The sequence below is a fragment of the Microcaecilia unicolor genome, chromosome 14 (assembly GCF_901765095.1).
Source record: "Microcaecilia unicolor chromosome 14, aMicUni1.1, whole genome shotgun sequence".
NCBI classification, from domain to species: domain Eukaryota; kingdom Metazoa; phylum Chordata; class Amphibia; order Gymnophiona; family Siphonopidae; genus Microcaecilia; species Microcaecilia unicolor.
In genome coordinates this window covers 26,487,073-26,513,342 of record NC_044044.1, presented here as the reverse complement: position 1 = coordinate 26,513,342, position 26,270 = coordinate 26,487,073, and the positions used below count along the sequence as shown (strand labels likewise).

At 46.1% G+C, this 26,270-nt stretch overlaps 1 protein-coding gene across 4 annotated transcripts; it reads left to right on the top strand.

The window, feature by feature from the left end:
- The first annotated feature begins 1,232 nt into the window (after window positions 1-1,232).
- LOC115457920 (von Willebrand factor A domain-containing protein 5A-like) lies at window positions 1,233-24,888 on the top strand. Of its 4 annotated transcripts, XM_030187623.1 has the most exons (19): window positions 1,233-1,310; window positions 3,515-3,570; window positions 4,683-4,885; window positions 5,697-5,919; window positions 6,712-6,884; window positions 7,664-7,778; window positions 8,305-8,474; window positions 8,772-8,860; window positions 9,470-9,614; window positions 9,887-9,966; window positions 10,068-10,182; window positions 13,011-13,169; window positions 16,136-16,239; window positions 16,432-16,637; window positions 20,456-20,500; window positions 22,530-22,634; window positions 23,671-23,825; window positions 24,296-24,422; window positions 24,534-24,888. In XM_030187623.1, exons 2-19 carry the CDS (start codon window positions 3,528-3,530, stop codon window positions 24,611-24,613), a joined length of 2,337 nt encoding a protein of 778 aa, XP_030043483.1. In that variant the 5' UTR covers window positions 1,233-1,310; window positions 3,515-3,527; the 3' UTR covers window positions 24,614-24,888. The 4 variants fall into 4 exon arrangements, with proteins under 4 accessions (XP_030043483.1, XP_030043485.1, XP_030043486.1 ...); XM_030187625.1 differs by lacking the exon at window positions 20,456-20,500; XM_030187626.1 differs by lacking the exons at window positions 16,432-16,637; window positions 23,671-23,825; window positions 24,296-24,422; window positions 24,534-24,888 and having other exon boundaries at window positions 22,530-22,628.
- The last annotated feature ends 1,382 nt before the right edge of the window (window positions 24,889-26,270 follow it).

The window sequence follows — 26,270 nt, the reverse complement described above, 5'->3', positions numbered from 1 at the left end:
AAGAGCTTACAATCTAAAGGATACGTGAACAGTCAGTCCGATAGGGGCAGTCAAATTGGGGCAGTCTGGATTTCCTGAAAGAGTTAGGTGCCGAACGCAGCATTGAAGAGGTGGGCTTTAAGCAAAGACTTGAAGATGGGCAGGGAGGGGGCTTGGTGTAATGACTCGGGAAGGTTGTTCCAAGCATAGGGTGAGGCGAGGCAGAATGAGCGGAGCCTGGAGTTGGCGGTGGTGGAGAAGGGTAATGAGAGGAGGGATTTGTCATGTGACTTAAATGCTACCTTCAATTTTTTAATGGAAAGCTCCCCTCGGACGTCTGAGGGGAGATTGTTTTATAGAATTGGAGCCAAAAAGAAAGACGCTGAGTGCCCGGTGGACTCCTAATGGGTTTTGTTGGTGGAGAGAGAACTAGACGATGAGATCCGACGACTTAAGAGCTCTCTTCGGAATGGATGGGTTGACAAAGTTGGACATGTAGGATGGACCTTCCTGAATGCAAAGCTCTATGGGTTAAACAGACCATTTTAAACTGGATATGGTATTGAACTGGTAACCGGTGAAGACTGTTAAGTCACAGAGTGCAACGGTCAAATTTACGAACTTTACGTAAAAATTGGATAGCTGTGTTCTGAAGCGTTTGTCATCTTTTAAGCTGGGATTGCGATATACCTGCTAGAGGTGAGTTGCAATAATCAAGATGTGAAATGGGAAACAAACAGATAAGTGTATGTGACGATGAAGGATCCAAGTATTTTCCTGAGTGGACGGAGTCTACAGAGAGCCAAGAAACCTGATTGTATGACCTGAGCAATATGGTTTTAAAAGGAAAGAGATGTGTCTATTATTACACCTAAGTATTGGAAAGATTCAACTATTGTAACAACGGGAATCAAAGAGAGGGAATCCTAGAAGGGCAGATGGAGCAGACTGTTACCCAGCAAGTAGCTGAGATATCTTTCTGAGACTGTCTCTGTAGGTGGTTGTTTGCAGTTGCTTTTTGTTACAGGCTGGGCTTAGTGTTTCTTTTCTCTGCCTACTCCTTAGGGGTTGGCATATTTGTTTCTGTGTTATGTCTGTGCTTCCCCCCCCCCCCCCCCCCCCCCCCCGACACTGTCTTCTGTAGGTCCTGGGTGTCTCTATTTCTCTGGGGCTGGTACTTTGCAGACACTCCCTAAGCTGGAAAATATTTAAGGGAAAGACTGGCACACAGGCTCAACACAGACTGCAGAGCACCAAAGAAGCAGGTGTATCCTGGTACCAGCAAAACCCAGCATCAGGACCATCAGAACCAGAGGCTGCAGTGACAGCAGGTACCACTAACATCCTGAACCATGGGGAGGGGGAGGACTGAGAAGAGAGACAGCAGAATTTCAACCGGGGAGACAGAGAGACGGAGTTCCGTCTAGCACTAGAACCAGGGAGAGAAACCCGGTTCTGTCTGAGAGTAGAACCAGCCCTGATAGTGACAACAGGTCCCGTTAAATACCAAAAGTCTCTTCTTTATGGTACTAAAGCAATTCTCTGCAGCTGTCTCTCCAGGGTATCAGAGTGACAACAGGGTGGGGCATCTCATATGGTACAAGGGCACAGAGATTGATGCTGAAAGCTGGACGCAGATTGACTCATAACGCAACAGTAACGCAAAAAGAAAAAACTAGCTTAGCAATGCTCAAAGCAAATTATATTTAAATTTTACATGCGGTTAAATTGAGCTATTAAACAGGCAGTGGAGGAACGTGCCTGTTGCACACGTGCAAAGCTTTTGCGATAAGCGAGGCTCTTGAGCGTACGCCCAGACAAAAACGGAAGTGTCGGCACACATCATCGCTTTCTCTTCACTTGCCTAAATATGAGTCTCGCAGATATTACCAGCACATGGAATTTTTGCAAGGCTTGTATTTAGGCGCAGAAGAACGGACCGGGGATGTGCGCTCTTACTTTTGGTTTTGCTCGGACACGCTTGTGTGTTTGTTCCTTCCTGTCTATCTTTAAAAATTGCAGGAGCCTCCTCCCGCTTATTAAAGAAGACAACCCCCCCCCCCCCAGTTCAGTGTGAAAAATTGTCAAGAAATTTGCTCCTCAAAACCTTCAACGCTGTCCCTGGCCTGGCGAACACTTTTCAGCGTTATAGGCCATCACGTCCATCTCTACATTGCAAAGGAATGCTTACTGGCCTCATTAACATCCATTTAAACACATTGCAGTAGTTTGTGGCTACCCTTAATGCACGTTAGCACCTGCGCTCAAGCCCCCCTGAGCACATAGCGCACAATAACATGCGTACAAACCTGGTATTATTATTAGCATTTGTATAGCGCTACCAGACGCACGCAGCGCTGAACACCTGACACAGAGAGACAGTCCCTGCTCAATAGAGCTTACAATCTAAAAAAATACAGACAGACAAAGACAATTAAGGGCGAGGGAAGTACTGGGTGAGAAGGAACAAGGGGAGGGTAATTGAGTAGAATCTAGGAGCCAAAAGCAGTGGTGAAAAGGTGGGTTTTCAGCATAGATTTGAAAACAGGTAGAGATGGAGCTAGACGTATAGGTCCAGGAAGTCGATTCCAGGCATAAGGTGCCGAGAGAGAAAAGGAGCGAAGCCTGGAGTTAGTAGTGGAGGAGAAGGGGGACGACAAGAGAGATTTGTCCGGTGAGCGGAGGTCACGGGGAGGAATGTAGGGAGAGATGAGAGTGGAGAGGTAATGGGGGGCAGCAGAATGGATGCATTTAAAGGTCAGTAAGAGAAGTTTGAACTGTATATGGAAGCGGACAGGGAGCCAGTGAAGTGACTTGAGGAGTGGGCTAGTGTGGGTATAACGATTTTGGCGGAAAATAAGCCGTGCTGCAGAATTTTGGACAGACTGGAGAGAAGAGAGATGACTGAGCGGAAGACCAGTGAGAAGTAAATTGCAATAATCCAAGCGAGAGGTGACAAGGGTGTGGATAAGGGTTTTGGCAGCGTATTCAGAAAGGAAGGGGCAAATTTTGCTAATGTTGTAGATAAAGAAACGACAGGTTTTGGCGATCTGTTGAATATGTGCAGAGAAGGAGAGAGAGAGAAAAATCAAAGATTTTAACACTGGTGGTAGCTTTGAGGATCAGCCCCTCAGTTAGTTCACGTATCAGCTTTAAGTTCTTTTCCAATGTTTTGATTTCATGCAATTAAAATAGAGAGGAAAGAAAAAAAAAAAAGGAACAGAAAGCTTGAATCTGTCCGTAAAGGACAGAAACGCTGAGAATCAGATGCAGGGACGTTCTACTCCTAGCTTGTGTGTGTGTGGGTAGCAGGATCAATAAATGGGGTACAGGTTTCCTTACATTAGTCACTGCTCCTTTTTTTTGTTGTTGTTTAAGTATATCTCCTCCCTGTGCACTGCTGTTGAGTTTGGAGTTATTCTGAATGGGAGAAAGATCGGGCTCCTTGGCACTGCCCTACTAAACCAATGGTGCAGGTCCAGCCCTCCCACTTTGAATAAAACTGCTTACTTGTTACTGCTTTTCACCTTTACAGACTCGTGTCTGCCATGGATCCTTGCTGTGGGCTCCTCACTGTCTCCAAGATTCCAGGTGAGACTATTGTAACATAGTAACATAGTAGATGGCGGCAGAAAAAGACCTGCACGGTCCATCCAGTCTGCCCAACAAGATAAAAACTCACATGTGCTACTTTTTGTGTATCCCTTACCTTGATTTGTACCTGTCCTTTCCCGGGCACAGACAGTATAAGTCTGCCCAGCACTACCCCCGCCTCCCAACCACCAGCCCCGCCTCCCAACCACCGGCTCTGGCACAGACCGTATAAGTCTGCCCAGCACCATCTCCGCCTCCCGCCACCGGCTCTGCCACCCAATCTCGGCTAAGCTCCTTAGGATCCATTCCTTCTGAACAGGATTCCTTTATGTTTATCCCACGCATGTTTGAATTCCGTTACCGTTTTCGTTTCCACCACCTCCCGCGGGAGGGCATTCCAAGCATCCACTATTGCTTGTATGATTGATCCCTTTGGGCGAGTATGTGTAAGTACACTTCCTTAGCCCATGTCCTCAGGAGCCTCACAATAAGCAGGCTGGAGCTGTCAGAGCGCTGTCTGTAAAGCAAGAGTGCTCATTATTAATGGGAACATAAGGGGGGGGGGGGGGGTCCATTATCTGAAAGGGATTGAACAGGGAAAGTAGACTTCTACCCAGTTAAATTGTATTGAGGAACCCAAGAACACACATTCAGCACCACTTAACCGGACAGCTCCATTCAGTATGTTCTCTGACCCTGCCGCACTATCCCATTAGTGCTGTGGCAATCCAGGGGCGGAGCAAAGATTTAGCCAGTTAAGGGCCATGTTCAGTTCACTAACCAGCTAAATGATCAGATAAAGTGAGGACAGGAAAGAGGCTGAATATCATCCAGAACCTGAATAACCGATAACTGAATGACCCAGTTATTTAGTGCCTGGCGCACAGGTTAGGCCTGACATTGAATATCTGGGTTTAATACAGCCTGCTGCAGGCTGAATATTGGTCCAGTTTGGGCTTTTGGATGTCTCAGTGAGTGCAGGGGAAACTAGTTACATCTCTGCTCTGGGCTGGATGGGGTGTGTGTCTCCGCAGTCTCTCTCTGGGCTGTTTCATGGGATAACTGTGTTACTGACCTCTCTTACGTGGGGTGTGTCTGTATCTGTGCAGTTCCTCTCAAGGGTATCTCGGTGGACGTACAAGTGAAAGGTTTTGTTGCTGACGTCTCGGCCACTCTAAAATACAAGAATGAGGAACAGAATCCCTTGGAAGCCGTTTTCGTCTTCCCCATGGATGCTGACTCGGCCGTCTACAGCTTCGAAGCCCTGGTGGATGGGAAGAGGATCGTAGCTGAGATTCAGGAGAAGAAGGAGGTGAGGAGATGCGCTCTTTCCGTGCGTTCTTTCCCTCTCTGTCTCTTTTTGTGGTGCCTCGCCTCTGTGTCAATGGACAAGGTGAAGGACAGGTAAGATGGCTGCCAACCGTTGACTTTGCCGGGGTCTTCCCACCATTGGAGAGACACTGACTCTTTAAGGGGTGTGCGCTGGACAAGCAGTAAAAGAGTTAGTAGCTGCCCAGAAGCTCATTGAAATCTGTGCTAGGTTGTTGGGTTGATGATCAGGCATGTTGGTGGATTCGCACAGGGGAAATAATATTCTGGTTGTCCACCGAACTCCGGTGGAAATTGTCTGTGTCGTCACGTTTATGTTTCCTCCCCATTACAGATGCCGGTGCAAATCCCATGAATCCTCTCTTAGTAAGAAAGGAAGAGACTGAGTTACTGTTTACTTGGGGGTCTTGTTTATGTTTATCAGAAGAACTTGATATACTGCCGTACCTGACAGGTCAAGGTGGTTCACAAAATACAAATTAAACAACTAAGGAAAAAGAACACCTTTAAAATAGGAAAATTACAAAACCAGGGAAGAAAAGAGGTAGATGATATGTATGTATAAATCCAGCTAGGACAGGAGCAAACCCAACAGAGGTTCAGATCAAGTGGCCAAGGCTCAGCCCCCAAAAGTGAGTGATTACAGCAGATTTAAATTCAGAAACAAAAGATTGCTCATGTGATTCCCTTTGGGATATAAGAGGGGTAAGACTCCCAGACCTTGAAGCTCTGAGGGATGGGAGGAATCAGCTGCTATCTGGTGACTCTATTACGTCTTTTGATCACAACCCCAGGCCCATCAGATCTATGATGACGCCCTCACCCTGGGGCAGGAGGCCTTCCTGCTGGAGGAGGATGACAGCTCTGGCGACATCTTCAGCTGCAGTGTGGGGAACTTGCCCCCGGGCCAGGAGGCTGAGGTCACCTTGGCATTTGTCCGGGAGCTGTCTGTGGAGGCTGACGGGGCAATGCGGTTCATGTTACCAGCGGTGCTGAACCCTAGGTACACTCCAAAAGGTAAGAGGACCCCACAGTGGATACACCTCACACAGATAACCCCAACCTATGACACCCCCCCCCACACACCATATACACTCCCAGCACAGACATACTGGGTCAAACAGGTGGCTGGCAGCCTTACTGGTTATCAGTTCTACCCCCAGCCCAAACACAACCCACACAGACACCCCATAAGTAATCATCTGACCCCCCCACACACACCAGGCACCCCAACCCCTCCTCCAATGAATGCTGGCTCCTGACACATCCCAATGGCTTATTTTTGTGCATTTTTCACTAGTACCAAAACATAGATGCACGAAAGCGTCTAGAAAATAGCGATTTTTGAAACAAAAAAAAAAATAGACATTTTTCTGGTTCAATAATCGCTGTGTTCGCCACTCGATATTTGGAAGTTTTCAGCAAAATGTCCTAAATTATACAAGACTTAGAATGAACAATATTACAGAGTACCTACTCTAGTCTTATCATCCTGACCCCGCCTCCCCCCAATCCCCTCAACACCCTTTCGCAACCCTCATTCCATCTCCCTCCCTTCCCATATTCTTCCGCACCACGCTGTCATGTGCTGTGAGTCATGGTTATGGGAGAACGGAGAGATTTGTACACAGAATTATCACGAGTTCTCCTCATTCTCCTATTGCATCCATTTCTGGGAAACTCCAGAGGTGTGACGGGGCTCACATCTGGAATGTTAAACTCTCTTGATGCTTGGAAATTCCTCTCTCTCAAGTGTCTCAGGGCTCAGACTTGGTGGTTTAACCCTTTCTTCTACCTTCCCTTTTGCAGATCAGAAGAAACAAAGTGTGACCGCCAGCATCCCTCGGGCCTCTAAGGGGAGTCTTCCCTACACTCTGGAACTATCAGTGAGTCTCCAGTCTCTATATCGCATCTCCCGGGTGGAATCTAACTGCAGCCTCACCCCCCTGCAGTACACAAAGGATGACAAGACCACAGCGCAGGTAAGGAGCCAAATGCACACCCCTAACCCCATACACATCTCTCCATCCTCCCCCCTCAGATCCCCTCCTCCCTTCATATGCTCCATATGCCCTCATCCTCTCTCCCCTTTCCCCGGGGAAGTGTCTGAAGATAATCCAGCGCTGCTGTGACAATTAGTTCTATTAATTATCCTCCTACATCTCTCTTCCGCCTTTCCTCCTCTGACATGAGGAAAGGCTAAAGCAGCTGGGGCTCTTCAGCTTGGAGAAAAGGCGGCTGAGGGGAGATATGATAGAGGTCTATAAAATAATGAGTGGAGTTGAACGGGTAATTGTGAAGCGTCTGTTTACGCTTTCCAAAAATACTAGGACTAGGGGGCATGCGATGAAGCTACAATGTAGTATTTTTAAAATGAATCGGAGAAACTTTTTCTTCACTCAACGTGTAATTAAACTCTGGAATTTGTTGACAGAGAATGTGGTAAAGGCGGTTAGCTCAGCAGAGTTTAGAAAAGGTTCGGACAGCTTCCTAAAGGAAAAGCCCATAGACCGTTATTAAATGGACTTGGGGAAAATCCACTATTTCTGGGATAAGCAGTATAAAATGTTTTTGTACTTTTCTGGGATCTCGCCAGGTGTTTGTGACCTAGATTGGCCACTGTTGGAAACAGGATGCTGGGCTCGATGGACCTTTGGTCTGTCCCAGTATGGCAATACTTATGTACTTCTGACATTCTCTTCCTCTCTCTTTGCCTGGCTCTCTCTCCCCTCTCATTATCACCCTTCTCCATCTCTCTCAGGTCTTTCTAAGTCCCGGGCACCGGTTTGATCGGGATATGGAGCTGTTGATTTACTATCAGGACGCAAACACACCTAGTGTTAGTGTGGAGGGAAGAATGCCCAGTGCTGAAGCAGGTCAGTCAGTCCATAACCAGATTCCCCTGGGAAATCTATTCCAGGCATAAGGTGCCGCGAGGGAAAAGGACCGAATAATGTTACACATACTCTTGTTCTGTCCTCTCAGTTTCAATTCTCCATTTCATTGTTCTATTATTTTAAAGATTTACAACCCAATGAGATCATTGTGGTCCGAGAATGACAAATGTTTGACTACTTCAGGACCCAGGCCTAAACATTATGAAGAGACCATTGTCAGATTACTATGGGCCTTAGATTACTCACAAACAAGAAAACAGTCAAAAACATATTATTTTCAAAACACTACCAATGGGACATGAATTATAGCAGATGTGAACTTGTTTTAAGCTTTGTAGATGTTTAGGTAGGATGATATTTTCTGTTTGTTGCTTGTGTGTTGTGGTTAAGTAAAAAGTTGGCGTATTATTGACGTTGTGATTGTTATTTTATAAAATCTGCCTTTTGTCAACAAGGAATATAAATAAAAAAACAAACACTCTCTCATGTTTTCTCCTTCTGGAAGATTCCCTGATGTCGAAGGCAGCCATGATGCTGAGTTTCTACCCGCATTTCCCCGAGGCTGAGGAGCAGTCTCACTGTGGGGAGTTCATCTTCCTCATAGATCGTTCTGGAAGCATGGAGTTCAATGTGGGCAATGTGCAGAACTCTCCTAGACGCATTGACAGTGCCAAGGTACTTGATCCATCTCTTCTATGTGTCACTGTACCTTCCCAATCTTTTGTCACCGTCCTGTCTCTCTTCTGCTTACATGTTTCTGAGCGGTCTCTCTCTCTCTTCTTTCCAACAGACTGACTCCCTCATGGTCTTTAGACTTTATGATGTCTCTGGATTGGGTTATGTCTCTTCGACTGTCCTTGCACTGCATGGTCTCTTTTGTCCTCTAGGTGGTTTCTGGATATCTGACAGGCTGTCTCCTGAGACACTCTCTCTTTCTGTTTCCAGTTCTCATGTCTGCAGCTTCTCTTTCAGGAGACACTCCTTCTGCTGTTGAAGAGTTTACCACTTGGCTGCTACTTCAACATTTTTGGCTTCGGTTCTACCTTTGACTCATTTTTCCCGTGAGTGTCCTGATGGGGGAAGATAGGAGAGGGAAATGTTAGGTAAAAAATGTACTGGACCTCTGATTGAAAGGGACATTTGGATGACATCATATCATGAGAAATCCTGACCAGCAGAAATATTGTCACTGCTGTAGTGATTTTGAACCAACTGACTGGCGGCCATTTTGCCTGGCCTGGAAAAAAATTGTTTAAAATAATCCTGTCCACTCTGAGGAAAGGCGCATTTCCAGTAGTATTGCAAGTACCATTCCTTGATCTGGCTTCTTTTAACACTTTCATAAGGGATATTGCAGAAAGGTTATTAGAAAAAAAAAAGTTTCTTTTGGTGGATTTCTGTCATTCTGACGTCTTTCCCTGCCTCTTTTCGGCTTTATCTGATGTTCTTTCCTGTGTCCATAGTGGTCTCTTCTCCCTCAGAGTTATACTTTATATTTCTCAGTTCATCTTTTAAGAAGATTCTCTGGGTTAATGTAGCTACATCTACTGTATAATGTTGATTCATGAGTCTCTAGTGTGGAAGCATATTCACGAACTCAGCTGGGCTTTCTATGGGATTCTGTGGCCCTGTCTCTTGCTGTTTCTGACTGGTGCTTGTTGATCTGTCAGGGAGAGCGTGGAGTATACCCAAAAGGCCATGGACTCAGCCCTGGAAAAAGTGAAGATGATGTCTGCTGACCTTGGAGGCACTGAAATCTTAGAACCTCTGAAATATATCTACAGTACAGCTGGTAAATCAGGGCACCCCAGACAGGTAAGAGTTAGAGGGGAGATGGGTTAATAATGTTGCTACCGCTGGACTCAACAGAGAATCTCTTCTAGGTCAGGTTAGAATTTATTGCTTTTGAGATGGAAATCCCTTGACCCATTCATGACAAAGGACACATGTTGGTGCCTGGCTAGAGATAACCCATGATGCTCTCCTGCAGAAGGAAAAGTGTCAGCTTGGGTGGGGAAGATCATCTCTCCTGAGGTGTGACTTTCTAGGCAATATCTATTGATTAGATCAACAGCTTTTCTTTTCAGCTCTTCGTTTTCACTGATGGAGACGTCGGGAACACCAACCAAGTGATTGCAGAAGTTACACGGAATGCTGACAACCACCGGTAATTATGACCATGGACTTCCCTTGTTATCCCTATAACAGAGTGTGTTGTGACACTGTTCTTTGACATGTCTATGTGTTCCTCTGACTTATTCTCTGCAGATGCTTTGTCTTTGGGATTGGGGAAGGGGCTTCCACAGCTCTCATCAAGGGCATTTCTCAAGCAGCCAGTGGTACTGCAGAATTCATCACAGGGAAGGAGCGAATGCAGTCCAAGGTTGAAACCCTCCACATTCTCCCTCACTCTGTTGTCCCTCCCTTGCCAGCAGTGCTTGGTCATTCATAACTGTATATCCATCCCCAGAAAGAGACTCCTCTTCTCATTCTTCCTGCTCATGGGCCCCTCCATCTCCCTGCATTATGCTGCCTTCCCCAGTGACGCTGCACTGACTTTCCAATAACTATCTTCATTCACAGTAAAAGAAACACCTCAACATACCATCCCTGCCATCACTGGGTGATTTATACTTTTTTTTTCTGATGAGTTGATTAGTGGAATAGCATCCGTAATTGTAATAATGTTTACTGATGAACCTTGAAATGACAGTGACCTTCTTGTAAAGCACAGTGTGAGGGCGGCGGCCAAAAAAAGCCAACAGGATGCTAGGAATTATTAGGAAAGGGATGGTGAATAAGACCAAAAATACTATAATGCCTTTGTATCGCTCCATGATGCGTCCGCACCTTGAGTATTGCGTTCAGTTCTGGTCACCGTACCTCAAAAAAGATATAGCGGAATTAGAAAAGGTTCAAAGAAGAGCGACCAAAATGATAAAGGGGATGGAACTCCTCTCGTATGCGGAAAGGCTGAAGAGGTTAGGGCTCTTCAGCTTGGAAAAGAGACAGATGGGGGGGGGGGGGGGTGGATATGATTGAGGTCTACAAATTCCTGAGTGGTGTAGAATGAGTAGAAGTAAATCAATTTTTCACTTGTTCCAAAAGTACAAAGACTAGGGGACACTCGAGGAAGTTACATGGAGATACTTTTAAAACAAATAGGAGGAAATATTTTTTCACTCAATAAATAGTTAAATTCTGGAACTCTTTGCCAGAGGATGTGGTATCAGCAATTAGTGTTTCTGGGTTTAAAAAAGGTTTGGACAAATTCCTGGAGGAAAAGTCCATAGTCTGTGATTGAGACAGACATGGGAACCAACTGCTTGCCCTGGGATTTGTAGTATAGAGTGTTGCTACTCTGAGATTCTGCATGGAATCTTGTCACTCTTTAGGACTCTAGAATCTTGCTATTCTTTGGGGTTCTACATAGAACGTTGCTACTCTTTGAGAGTCTGCATGGAATCTTGTCACTCTTTAGGATTCCAGAACCTTGCTATTCTTTGGGGTTCTACACGGAATGTTGCTACTCTTTGAGATTCTGCATGGAATCCTATCACTCTTTAGGATTCCAGAATCTTGCTATTCTTTGGGGTTCTACATGGAATGTTGCTACTCTTTGAGATTCTGCTTGGAATCTTGTTACTCTCTAGGATTCCAGAATCTTGCTATTCTTTGGGGTTCTACATGGAATGTTGCCACGATTTGGATTTCTGCCAGGTACTTGGGACCTGGCTTGGCCACTCTTTGGAAAACAGGATACTGGGCTACATGGACCATTGGTCTGACCCAATTTAAACACTGCCTCGCCCTTACTGTGTCTGTTTATTACTAGATAAAAGTGTCCTTTTATACTGCTGTTAACCTTTTTGAACTAATGTAAGCCACATTGAGCCTGCCCATGGGCGGGAAAGTGTGGGATATAAATGCCTAAATAAATAAATAAAATAAATTTAAAAAAAAACAACAACAACAACTCTAGCTTCGAAATTTAAATAAACTATGTATATTAGACTCGGGTATCTGAATAGTGAGCGGCACTCAATACATGTAGAGAGCGGTCATGCCTCTTGCTGTCTGGAGAGTGGTGATCAGAAAACCATCCCGATACATTTAGGACAGATTTTTGCTAGTCTCTGGATAAGCAAGTGAAAGGCCCGGGCTTTACCCGCACTTTGCCCCAGTGCCGAGCAGCTAGGTTTATTATATAGAGGATACAGACGTTATCCGGAGAAATGTCTGTGTCTATCGAGCAAAGTGGTTTTTCTGCGTAGGAACCAAGGGCTTAGCCAGACAACAGATTTTGGGTGGGCCTAGGCAAGAAGTGGGTGGGCACCAAGTGTTCTGCCCCCTCCCCCCAACCACCAAAAAATATCTCAGCTGGCGGGGAAATGCTTCTTTCCACCTTGGCAGTCTGCAGCAGGCATGCGTTGAAAACTGAACATGCGAAGATGCCTGTATTGTGGAGAGTAGCGTTTTCGTTACCATCAGGGGGAAGTCTTCAGCTGGCAGAGTTTGGGATCCCCACTAGCCACTGCTAGGAACAGCCCAGAATTTTCTTTTGCATTTTTAATTCAATGATTATTTTTACGGACTAACTAATGGATTTTGAGCTAGTCACGAGGGGCCATTTTACTAAGCCACGTAAGCGTCTACGTGCACCCAATGCGCGCCAATTCTGAGTTACCGCCTGGCTGCGGCGTGGCCCGGCGGTAATTTTGTTTTTGACGCGCATCCCCTACGTGAGCCAGAAAATAATTTTTATTTTTCTGGCGCGCGGCGCTACTGGGCGGTAAAAAGCATTTGATGTGTGTAGACCATTACTGAATGCATGAGACCTTACCGCTAAGTCAATGGCTGGCGGTAAGGTCTCAGACCCAAAATGGACGTGCGTCAATTTTCATTTTGCCGCACGGCCGTTTTCGTTCGAAATTTTTTAAAAAAAGGCGTTTTTACAGGTGCGCTGAAAAATGGATCTGCGCACGGCCCAAAAAAAAAAACGCACCTACACTAGCGCAGGCCATTTTTCAGTGCATCTTAGTAGAAGGACCCCTCTGGAAATCGCTAGAATTTTTGGTATCATTTGCCAGTTTTTGCTGTAGTGTGTATCTACTATCAGAAAAGTATAACGTTTTTTTTTCTGACGGTCACAGTAGTTGACCCTGGTGAAACTTGCGTTGGATGGTAGCTGACGTCTCATCTCTCCCACAGGCCCTGCGGTCTCTGAAGGCCGCGCTTCAACCAGCGGTGAATAACATCGCTCTTAGGTGGACTCTCCCGCTTGGCCTGGAGGCTGCCGTGGTTTCTCAACTCCCCAGTGCAATCTTCACGGGTCAGAGGTCAATTGTCTACGCTCTGTTGAAGGGAAAGGTGCGTGGGCTGTATCTGTCTGTCCATCTCTCAAATTCACTGAAACAGTATTTCAACTGTTTGGCTGTGAGTTTGCGTTCAGATTTCTGCTCTCTGTACTAACCTAACCTGCTTAGTTAGTTATATATATCTGAAGGAAAAATAAATGTGGATTTCTGTCTCTCTGCCTTGCCCTCCTGGAGATAACAGGCCTTTTAAATTCTCTCTTGCTTTCCTTTGCTGCAATCTGTTGATGAATTTGCTTAATTCTTGGCTAACGAACTGTTGAAAATCTCTGTTAGGTTTTTACCCACTGCCATTCACAGACAGGTAAGCTTTTAGATGATATACCCGATTTTAAGCTGTAGTTAAGAGTTCCATTAAAAACTGCTGGATTTATAGGAAAAATTGGGTTGTAAAAGGGCTTGATTTTTAGTTTTGTCTCATTCTGTAAGCCCCTCCTATCTAACGTTAATAATCGTGCTTCAGCTGTTCCAATATCATTTATGCGGGAATCACCAGATCCAATCTGAAGAAACTACAAACTTTGCAAAACTCAGCCATTCTTACGTCATGTCCATAGGTTTGATCATGAGCTTGTGTTAGTTACAATTAGAGAATGACACAGGGACTAGCAGTAAACGCGGGGACGGGGACAGAGCCCACAGAGAAGGGGACAAACTTTGTCCCCGTGTCACATTTTCTAGTTGGAAGGGTAGAGGGTGGTGGTGGGGAAGGAGGGTTATTATAGCTGCTCATTGTTATTATTGTTTTCCCTTTGTAATTTATACACACCAGTTGCACAGCACATTGTTCCTTTTTAAATAAAAAGATTTAAATATAAAATCATAAGTGTTCAAGGCCTTCTGTAGATGAGGACAGAGCCCACGGGGCGGGGATGCAGACAGGGCCTGCGGTGATGGGGCGGGGATGGAGACAGAACCTGTGGGGACGGAGACAGAACCCACGGGGACGAGGACAAACTTTGTCCCCGTGCCATTCTCCAGTTACAATTTCATTAGGAGAGTTCAATAGGAGCTACAAGATTTTCATCCTTGCATTTCAAGTGCTACGTATATGCCCTCACCCAGTATCTTGCAAATGTTATTACGTTTCATCGCCCTCCACGCTTACTTCCTTCTCTGCATAGTAACATAGTAGATGACGGCAGAAAAAGACCTGCACGGTCCATCCAGTCTGCCCAATAAGACAACTCATGTGTGCTACTTTTGTGTATACCCTACTTTGATTTGTACCTGTGCTCTTCAGGGCACAGACCGTATAAGTCTGCCCAGCACTAGCCCCGCCTCCCAACCACCAGCTCTGGCATAGACCGTATAAGTCTGCCCAGCACTATCCCCGCCTCCCACCACCGGCTCTGGCACAGACCGTATAAGTCTGCCCAGCACTAGCCCCGCCTCCCACCACCGGCTCTGGCACAGACCGTATAAGTCTGCCCAGCACTATCCCTGCCTCCCAACCTCCAGTCCCGCCTCCCACCACTGGCTCTGGCACAGACCGCATAAGTCTGCCCCGCACTATCCCCGCCTCCCAACCTCCAGCCCCGCCTCCCACTACCGGCTCTGCATGTCATATTGTTGATTGTTTATCTTGTAATGACTGGTTTTGATCTTGTTTTATAAAATGGCATTCTGTTTCAATTTTTCTTTTATGTGTTTTAGTATGTACACTGCCTTTTGACCTGCCAGTTAAAGCGATACATAACATTAAAAAAAAAAATTACACTATAAATTATAGTCAACTCAAGACACTCAAACAATATTTCTCAGTCAAGTCAAAATCAGGTAATCTTGCTGATTGGTTGGGAAGGAGTTGAACAGGGATGTAAATCAACATTACTTTCATTCAGTGCAATAACTGTAGTGTGTTAGTCCTAAGACGGATCCATCTGTAGGCTTCAGACTTGCACCATTTGTCTCCAACTCTCTGCTTTGAGAAAAGAGTTGATCTGAGGGTGGAATCATCTGTACTAAAATGAGCCTCCCCCAGATTCAGCCTGTCCACCTCTGCTCCCACAAAGAAATCAAACAACTCAGGAATAAATAGATTCCTGGGGTTCCGACAGGGTATGTGACCTGTTGCACAGAAACACCCATTCCCTCAAATGATATAAATACATAAAGTACATACGTGTTGCCATATTGGGACAGACCGAAGGTCCATCAAGCCCAGCATCCTGTTTCCAACAGTGGCCAATCCAGGTGACAAGTACCTGGCAAGATCCCCAAAAAGTACAATACATTTTATGCTGCTTATCCTAGAAATAGGCAGTGGATTTTCCCCAAGTCCATTTTAATAATGGTCTATGGACTTTTCCTTTAGGAAGCCATCCAAACCTTTTTTTAAACCCTGCTAAGCTAACTGCTTTTACTACATTCTCTGGCGACGACTTCCAGAGTTTAATTACACTCCTCCATTATATTTAACAAGACTTGAATCCACACACCATTTGGCTTGCTGTTGCACCTTTCCATTGAAATTCTCTTCCCTTGGATATCTGTTCTGAGCTGTCTTTATTTTTTCAGGCACTTACTGACTAAAAAGACATGACCTTCGCACTCCTGGGTCTTGGGTCCCCTCATTGGCAGTGACTTCTGGGATAGTTACAACACTTTCTTTCCTTTTTTATTCACTGCTTTTTTTCCTTTGTAGTTCCTTTCTGTTTTTTAAATTGTAAACTGCTTTGACTACTCTGTGAAAGGTGGAATGAAACACGATCAACTGTATCACACGCGGCCGACAGGTGTGAAAAGCACATATCTCAAACCACCCTTTCTCTTCACAATTATGCCATCATGAAATTGTTCTTTTCTAGATGTGAAGCACCATCTCATTGAATTTTCCATGCATTTTCTGCAATGATCTGTCTTGGGATTTTCCAAGGTGGACAAAGAAATGTTTCTCCACCGCTGCTCTGTCGTCTGTCTGAGGCATTGCTTCCCTCCCTGTTTCTCTCTTCATTTTAGATGGAGGAGACAGCTCAGGGAACAGTCTTTCTGGAGTACACTTTCAAGGATGAAACTTTTCAGAACCAGCTGCAGTTCCCTCTCCAGTCAGAGAAAACCTCCAGGTAAGAAAGTGTCCATCTGTCTGCATATGTGGCTGTCTGTCTGCCTGGGTCTATCTTGGTCTGTCTGGACCCGTTGGTGTTGGGTTGTCCTTCTTTCAGTCAAAGTGTCCATCCCTAGAGGAAGGCTTTCTTCACTTTCTCTCTACATCCCCCTCCCCAGCTGTCCCCTCACCTCTGTCACCTCTTGCTCAGGGCCACCATCCATCGCCTAGCTGCGAAATCCCTGATTATGGACCTGGAGCACAGCCGTGACAGTTGCTCTGAGGAGGTGAGGAAGAGGATCCTGGAGACCAGCCTTCAGTCTGGGGTCATCTCCTCTCTGACCGCCTACGTGGCTGTGAACAAGGACTTAAACCAGCCTATCCAGGGCCCGCTGATCCGCAGGGATATCCCATTAGGTGAGCTGTTTGGAAGGGGTGCCAGACCCAGCCCTTGTAGAGCTTGTGGATTTGATTTCGACTGAGAACAATCCCTTCATCGGACACTGGGGGAGCTATTTCCAGCCCTGGTTTGACTGGGTTGCTGTTCTTGCTTTTTGCCCTTATGCCTTTCTGTCCCCACAAGTGTAATTATGGGGTCCTTCTACAAAGGCGCACTGAAAAATGGCTTGCGTTAGTGTAGGCGTGGGTTTTGGGCATGCGCCGATCCATTTTTCAGCGTGCCTGTACAAAAGGCCTTTTTTTTTGTTGTTGTTGCTGAACATGAACGTGCGGCAAAATCAAAATCGCCGTTCGTCCATTTTGGGTCTGAGACCTTACCGCCAGACATTGACCTAGCGGTAAAGTCTCATGCGGTAACCGGGCGGGTAATGACCTACGCGCGTCAAATGCCACTTGGTGCGTGGCCGATACGTGCGGCCGAAAAAAAAAATATTTTTCAGACGCGGGTCAAAAAAATGAAATTACCGCAAGAGCCATGAGGTAGCCGGGTGGCAATTCCATTTTTGCACGTTGGGCGCGGGTAGACGCTTATGCGGCTTTAGTAAAAGGACCCCTTTGTTTGTTCATGAACTCTTAAAGTGACAGCAACCTGCAGTGTGTTTGGGTTGGGAACAGCCCAAAACTTTTCTTTTTTTCATTTTCAATGAAACAATTATTCTTACAGACTACCGGTAATTAATTGATAGATTTTCACTAAACATTTAACAAAACATCCCTCAAGGCTTAATATCTTGTACCAGTTTTCGCTGTGGCAAATAAAAGGACGGTTTTCTAAGGCTCCCAAGCCAGACAAATAACTATGGAGATTTCCCTGTCGGAAAATTGTACCCTTCAGAGCTGCCAAAACTATATACAGGATTTCACATTATTAGCTGAGTGAATGACCATCTTTGATTATCAAATGTATGTCCATTTTATTACCCCCCTCCCCCTTCCTATCATCTCACATAAATTCCAGGTGCAATTATATAAAACACTACAAGGATCTGCACCTTGCCAAAAATATGAGTTGTTTAAAATTGTCCCCTAAGAGAACACGGCAAAATTTAACAATGGCAAAAGGAACCACAAATCTGTCATTCTTGGAGACATGTCCCCATTCTATGCCCATTAGCACGAATGATGTCACATTATTATTTTCTGGCTATGCATTTTTTTTTTTTTTAAATCTTATGGGAAAAGAAATCATTAGAGATCCTTGTGAGAAATGTGTGTAGAACTGACTCTTTAAGGCCATCCTTTTTGTAGGTGAAAAATTTTCTTAAACAGCTGAATATTTTGCTTCAGAGGTGTTAAGACCCCCTCCCCCCCCCCCCCCCCCTAAATGAAGTGACGTGAGGAAAAGGTTTCAAATACGGTGTAATGGAAAGAAAACAGGGTTGATTTCATGCCAGGAAATTCACAACATGACATGACATGGATTCTTGTATTCCGCAGTTACCCTGGGAATTCAGCGCGGATCACGATAAAGAAAAACAGGCGTCTCCTGAGAGCGAACAATGCGAACTCTAATACCACATATACAGTTAATTAAGCTAAAAATGTGTTTAAAAGAAATATTTTAAAAAGTTTCCTAAAAACATCGTAACTAGTGAGAGGAGGGGATAGTGCTGGGCAGACTTATACGGTCTGTGCCCTGAAAAAGACAGGTACAAATCAAGGTAAGGTATACACATATGAGTTTATCTTGTTGGGCAGACTGGATGGACCGTGCAGGTCTTTTTCTGCCGTCATCTACTATGTTACTATTATGTTACTATGTAAATGTGCTGCTGTGTTTTGACTTGCGTGGATTTATTTAATTTACTAGTAAAAAAGGCCCGTTTCTGACATAAATGAAACGGGCGCTAGCAAGGTTTTCCTCGGAGTGTGTATGTTTGAGAGAGTGTATGTGAGAGTGACTGTGTGTGTGAGAGAGAGAGAGAGTGAATGTGCGAGTGTGTGTGTGAGAGAGAGACTGAGTCTGTGTGCGAGTGTGTCTGTGAGAGAGAGAGTGTGTGTGTGAGAATGAGAGTGTGTGCAAGTGCGTATGTGAGACAGTGCGTGAGAGAGAGTGTGTTTCAAACAGATACAGTGTGTGCGAGAGAGAGAGAGAGTGTGTGAGACACAGACTCTTTGTGAGACTGACTGTGTGAGTGACTGTGTGACACATAGAGAGTGAATATGATACAGTGTGAGACATAGAGTGTGTTAGAGACAGTGTGTGAGAGTGAGAGAAAGACATTGACTGTGAGAGAGAGAGTGTGTGTGTGACAGAGATACCTCCCCGCCCTCTCTGGTGTCAGCCCCCCCTCTCTCTCTCTCTGGTGTCTGAGCGTTACTGTGCAGGTTGCTGAGCTCTGGCTGTGCTTCAAGGAACTGACCAATCCTATTTCATAGAATGCACCTCCAACATTCTGAAGCCGAGAAACCTCGTGTGGTTGGTCACTTCTGCTTGTGACCAACCCGGAAGTATGTGATGTCAATTCAGGAGATGGACACAGAGAGCAGGAACGCCTCAGCCATGCAGTCAGCTTCAGAATGTTGGAGGTGTGCTTTATTATATAGGATTTGCAGCATTTGTATCCCACGTTTTCCCACACACAAGCAGGCTCGATCTGGCTTACAAGACAATAATAAATAGGGTCAGGTAAGGGAGGGGTACACGTGTAAAATAAGAAACAAATATGTAATAAAATTGTACTCTGAATCAATACAAAGTAGAGTCTATTGAGTAGCAGCAGTAGGAGAGGCCCGACTAAACAGATAAGTCTTTAAAGATCGCCTGACGTCTTGATGATCATGTAGCGTTTTCACACAGGTCGGTAACGCATTCCACATCTGCATACTTAAGTAGGAGAAATTAGGCGCGTAGCTGGTTTTGTACTTAAGACCAATACAACTTGGGTAATGAAGATTCATATAAGTACGAGATGACCCGATTCTATTCCTCGCCGGAAGGTCAATTAAATCAAGCAAGCGTATAACCCGGGGCATCACCGTAGCATATTCTCTGGACTAGAGTACAAAATTTAAAAGCAATACGGATTCTTCTCATAAGGGGTGGACAGCAACTCCCCACCCCTCATCCGCTCTTCTTCTTCCACCAAGCCTACCTCACCAAACATTCTTGTCTCACCCTCAGCCACTCAGGCTGTTGGCCTCAACTTAAATCTCCTCCTTTCCCCTACCCATAACCTCCACTCTCAAGACAAATCCCTCCTTTCAGTACCCTTCTCCACCACCGCCAACTCCAGGCTCCGCCCTTTCTGCCTCGCCTCACCCCACGTGTGGAACAAACTCCCCGAGCCCCTTACGCCAGGCCCCCTCCCTGCCCATCTTCAAATCTCTGCTTAAAGCCCACCTCTTCAACGTCGCCTTCGGCACCTAACCTCTACACCTCTACCCAGGAAATCTAGACTGCCCCAACTTGACATTTCGTTCTTTAGATTGTAAGCTCCTTTGAGCAGGGACCGTCCTTCTTTGTTTATTTTGTACAGCGCTGCGTAACCCTAGTAGCGCTCTAGAAATGTTAAGTAGTAGTAGTAGTAGTAGCGTTGGGCTGCCTAGTGTCTTTGAAGATGTGTAGAATACCCATCCTGAACCATTTCTCAGCAATGCCACCAAACAGCAGCCTCCCTGTAGCAATGAGCTATTAAGTTGCCAATTATGACAGCCCAGAGATTTATGACTCTGAGGATACTGCAGAGTACCCCAACCTGCTGGATGACTCAAATAATTTCTGCAGGTCTTTATGTTATAATGTACTGTATTAAGCATGTTTTTTTTTTTACCAGTTCGTCAGATAGACTATTGCTGTATGAGAGCGGCAGTCCTGCCAGGTACTCCTACAAACATGGGGGGGGGGGGGGGGGGAGGGGGAAGGGCTTGCTGTTCCGAGGGAGGGGGAGTGGGGAGGAAGGGGGGGAGCCGGCTTTGATTTCAGTTGGGTGGGAGGGGGAGTGGGGAGGAAGGGGGGGGAGCCGGCTTTGATTTCAGTTGGGTGGGAGGGGGAGTGGGCATTGGAAGGATCAGAAGGGGGCAGATCTTTTTATGTGGGTCCTGGCCAATATTCAGCCAGGAACCATATAAGCTCCGGAGGCTAGCGTCTGAGGAATTAGGCATGGCTATTCAGTACCTGTGGTAGGATATGGCCCAGCATTGTATAGCCAACCCTTTTCCGGAGACGGGAAGGTGGTAGAACTAGAGGACATGGATTGAGGTTGAATGGGGGCAGACTCAGGAGTAATGTCGGGAAGTCTTTTTTCAGGGAAAGGGTGGTAGATACGTGGAATGCCCTCCCGGGGGAGGTGGTGGAGATGAAAAACGGTAACGGAATTCAAACATGCGTGGGATAAATACAAAGGAATCCTGTTTAGAAGGAATGGATCCACGGAATCTTAGCGGAGATTGGGTGGCGACGCCGGTAATTGGGAAGCGAAACCGGTGCTGGGCAGACTTCTACGGTCTATGCCCTGATTGTGACTGAATAGATAGGGATGGGCTGGAGTGTAAATTTTAAGGGGTTTCGACGCTAGCTTCAGAACTTAGTACAAGAACAGTGTTGGCAGACTTCTACAGTCTGTGCCCTGAGAATGGCAAGGAGAAATCAAACTCGGGTATAAAATATCACATCCCATATAAAATGAGTTTATCTTGTTGGGCAGGCTGGATGGGCCGCTCAGGTCTTTATCTGCCGTCATTTTCTACGTTACTATGTTACTATTGGGCTCATTTTCGAAAGAGATAGACATCCAAAAAGTGACATAAATCTGCATTTGGACGTCCATCTCACAGAGACGTCCAAATCGGTTTAATCGAAACTGCATTTTGGACGTCTTTCTCAGAAGTCCATCGCAAGGACGTCCAAATCTCAAGGGGGTGTATTAGAGGCGTGTTCGAGGCGGGACTTGGGCGTTCCTAAGACTTGGATGTCTTTGAGCCATAATGGAACAAAGCAAAGACATCCAGGATTCAGCTAGACCTGTTTTTATTATGAATAAGGCACAAAAAGGTGCCTGAAATGACCAGATGACCACTGGAGGGAATCAGGGATGACCTCCCCTTACTTCCCCAGTGGTCATTAACCCCCTCCCATCCTTGAAATATATAAATAAAAATATTACTTGCCTATGCCAGCCTCAGAGGTCATACTCAGGTCCATGACAGCGCACGCAGGTCCCTGGAGTAGTTTAGTAGTAGGTGCAGTGCACTTCAGACAGGTGGACCCAGGCTCCTACCTCCCCCTACCTGTTACACTTGTGGAGGAAACAGCGAGCCCTCCAAAACCCACCAGAAACCCTCTGTACCCACATATAGGTACTACCTTCACCTGTAAGGGCTACGGTAGTGGTGTACAGTTGGGGGTAGTGGGTTTTGGGGGGCTCAGCACGCAAGGTAAGGGAGCTGTGTACCTGGGAGCATTTTAAGAAGTCCACTGCAGTGCCTCCTAGGGTGCCCGATTGCTGTCCTGGCACGTCAGGGGGACCAGTGCACTACAAATGCTGGCTCCGCCCACGTCCAAATGGCTTGAATTTGGACATTTTAGACTTGGACGTTTTTGTTTTCGAAAATGGCCGAAAATCAAAGACGTCCAAATCCAAGGACGTCCATGGTATTTTCGAACACAAAAGATGGACATCCATCTTTTTTTCGAAATGACCTTCTCCCCGCCTCCGAATTCGGACGTCTTTGTAAACCGTGCAAATTCACACTTAGACGTTTCTTTCGAAAATGCCCCTCCACGTAATTCTGCCCATGTCAGCTAGTGTTTAAAAAAAAAAAAAAAAACCCGCTGACTGTCGCAGGCCGAATATTGTTATAATTAATGGTATTTCTCAGCTTCTTTTCAACCAGACCTTTTTCCGACAGATTACAAATTATATAGCTGTAGCCCAGAAATGAGGGGCCGGTTGAAGGCCTCAGCGGGAAAACGCCTTTGGAGATTTCTCCTCAGATGGTTCTCTCCACAGCCAGGTAAGCCCTTGAAATGCACCACTTGCTCTTCTAAACTCAATTACTTCATACAAAGATCACATATGACGGCTGAAATAATAAAACCCCAGAATAAAATCCAGAGCACCCGATGGTTTTCTTTCGATCTCCTTCAAACTTTCTGTTGTAGGCTTTCTGCGTATGGTTTCCTTTCAAAAGATTTGAGGCACGTAAAAAAAATGCACAATTAATTGGCTTTACACCAATCAGATTTCCAAATGAATGCATACAAAGTTGATTCACACAAGCTAAAAATGTGCATTAATCACATTTTACACGAGTTCGTTTCTGAAAAAAAGAAAAAAAAAAATTTATTTTTGTGCATTTTTATCCCACATTTTCCCCACAAGAGCAGGCACAATGTGGCTGGGAATGGAATAGGGGTCTATCCTAAAAGCAGTCAAAAAAAATGACCCTGAAACAAATACAATTTTTTTTTTACATTCATACTGCTACATTCTTGCTGTATCTCCTGATCTGCTGCTGCTATTAATCATTTCGGAGTCCCTTTTATAAAGCGCGCTGAAAAATGGCTTGCGTTAAGTGTAGGCGAGGGTTTGGGGCGTGCGCAGAATCATTTTTCAGCACACCTGTAAAAAAAAACCAAAACAAAAAGGCCTCTTTTTTTTTTTCTCCCGAAAATGGACGTGCGGCAAAATGAAAATTGCCGCGCGTCCATTTTGGGTCTCAGGCCTTACCGGCAGCGGTAAAGAATTTGGGCGGTAATGACCTTCGCGCATCAGACGCCGCTTGGTGCGTGTCCGCTACGTGTGCCAGAAAAGGAAAAAAAAAACAATTTTCAGACGCAGTAACTGAGCTGTAACTCCAATTTGGCGCATGTTGGCCTTGCGTAGGTGCCTACGTGGCTTAGTAAAAGGGGCCCATAGATAGCGCAACAAGTTATACACAGCACTGTGCAGGTGTGCGTAAGCGACCGTCCCTGCCTCATAGAGCTTGCACTGCAGCGGCTGTGCTGAAACAGGAGCAGGGTGTGAGTTTCCTGTTTCATTCCTTACAGAAGAAGCAGAACAGGTCACTTCGGAGGTCTTGGAGTCTCATCTCCTGAAACTCATCTCCCTGCAGAACGCGGACGGCTCCTGGACCCTCAGTTCCTCCCTGGCTTCTGTCTTAGGAACATCAGAGGCCAACCTCAAAGCCAAGATCCCCAATCCGGTATGAGCCTGATAGCAGGGGCTGGTGATGAGGGAGGAAGGTTTTGGGTTGGGGGTGAAGGTGGAATCTGTGACTGCCTCCAAAATTACGGGAATAAGAGAAACACATGATACAACCCCCCCCCCCCCCCCCCTCCCAATCAAAATTACTGCCATCTATGTGGTAATGAATCAGGCTGTTATCACTGCTATTTCTGTATCTCCCTGTTCGTCTGGGTCCTCTCAGTCCGGTTTTTCACTGTGTCCCTGCGGAGTGATCTCTGGGAAGGACCTGTCCATTTTCCTACGCACATCCTCGGCGTGCCACCTGCTGCTACCTTTCGCCGACAGGATGTAGGGCGAGATGTACCTTTGGTCTGACTGGGTCTCTGCAGGACGTGGAATTCAGGGTTTCTGGATCATCTCCTGCCTATGGGATTTTGTAATAGGGCTGTAACGGTCTCTTCCTCTCTCCCCCCTCTCTCTCTATAGGGTCTAGACCCTGCAGTGTGGGCCACAGTTTTGGCTGTCATCTGGTTGTACACCTCTGCGGCAGAGCAACGGCAGGAGTGGGAGCTGCTGGAGGGGAAGGCTGTGGAGTGGGTGAAGGGAAAAGCAGGTGAGGAGTTGGGGGAGGGAGAGGTCTCTCATGAGAGGTCAGTGCCAGAGACATGTATGCCGATGCCCTGGCAAGCTGCGTGGTAACTTATCTCGCTCTGTTTTCTCTCAGGAGCCGCACTCAGTGACTGCGTCCGAGCCGGCAATGTTCTTCTGAAGGCCTCGGTGGATGCTGCGGTGTTTGGCTTGTGAGGGGACAGACCCGTGTCCCTCTTTCCTGGATCCTGGAGCCCCGGGTGCTCTCATCCTAATCCGCTTTGATCGTGTACTCGCCCCAGCCTTCATCAGGGGTATAAATTTACGGAGAGGCCACTCAGTAATCGCTGACCACTTCAAGTCTGCTTGTATAAGGATGTACCCCAGTCCTGAATCTCTTTAATTCCTGTATGGCTTTAAGGGGTAGATGCACTAAAAAGATCGTTAAAACCCTTCCCTTACTGATTCCTTAGCGAATCGGTAAGCAACGGGAACGCATCAAGGAAATCGCATGCAAATGAGCTGGTCGCTGCTAGCTCATTTGCATCGGATTTCCTTCCAAGCCAGTCGGCCAGCTGAGCATGCGCAGAGCAGCCAAGCGTTATGCTGGCTGCTGTGCGCATGGCAAGGACGTCCTTCACTGAAAGAAAAAACAAAGTCGTCCCCATAATCGGGAGGGAGATGAAAGGGCTACGAGGAGGCTCCCGATGCTGCTGGCAGCTATCGGCGGCTTCTGCTCCGGCCGCCTTGCTCCTTTCTGTCTGCCACAGGGTGTTAGCAGCACGTCCGATGCCCCTCCTCCAGGTCTTTCTCAGCCAATCACAGCGCGTTTAGCTGTCACTGGTGTCAGCTAAACGCGCTGTGATTGGCTGAGAGAGACCTGGAGGAGGGGCATAATCGAAAGAGACATCTAAATAGTTTTTTGATTTGGACGTCCTCGCACGTCATTACAGGACACTCATCACAAAAAAATCTGAGGGAAAACTGTCCTAGTGCTCGTCAGGGACGTCCTTTTTTTTGTTAGTGAAGGACAGCCCCGACGAGCACTTGGACATGGCTAGGCAAAGGTTTCCGGCTGGTTGCTTTTTTTTTTTTTTTTTTGAGTAAAGGACGTCCCTGACGAGCACTTGGACGTTTTTTTCCCCCGATTTTTTTTTGGGGGTTAAATTTATAGAAGTTTTTAAGAGGCGAATAAATCCCACGCAGCCCCAACGAGAGGTACAGACCTCCCGTTAGATTTTCCACGGATAGGCAATCGGAAAACGGTAGTGCACCTCATTACAATACGATTTAGACACGTTATAATACTAATGTGCCCATCTGCATTCCGTTTTCGTTAGCTGCTACCGTGACAGGACAATGCCCTTTTGTGCATGTCCTGGTTTACTACTTGCGCGTTAAACTGGCTAGAACCAGTTTAAAACCCACGTTAATGTCTCGTTAAGTTTAGTGCATCTGGCCCTAGGACTAGGACAGTCTTTGGATCCCGCTGTGATATAAATGCATCTTTGCCCTTCCTTAATATATGAAAACCTTAACAGAACCCTCCATCCGCCTTCCATGTTTTCTCCATTCTTTCTCCTGGGGGTAGGAGGAAGGAAGGGCTGCGAATAGTTCCTTAATACAGTGCTGGGGGGGGGGGGGATGGGGTAGAGAGCAGGCATTATGTCCCCTTTCCCAATTTGGGAGGGGTAACTCAGGCTGCCCCCCCTCTTCTACATTTGGATCATGTCCTTGAAAATAAGAAATTCACACATTTAGCAATAAAACTTGGCTTCTATGTGTTCCTGACTTTGTTTGGGTTGTTTTTTTTTTTTTTTTTTTAAGTATTTTCCTCATATACGCAGATTTTTTAAAGTTGATTAGGTAGAAT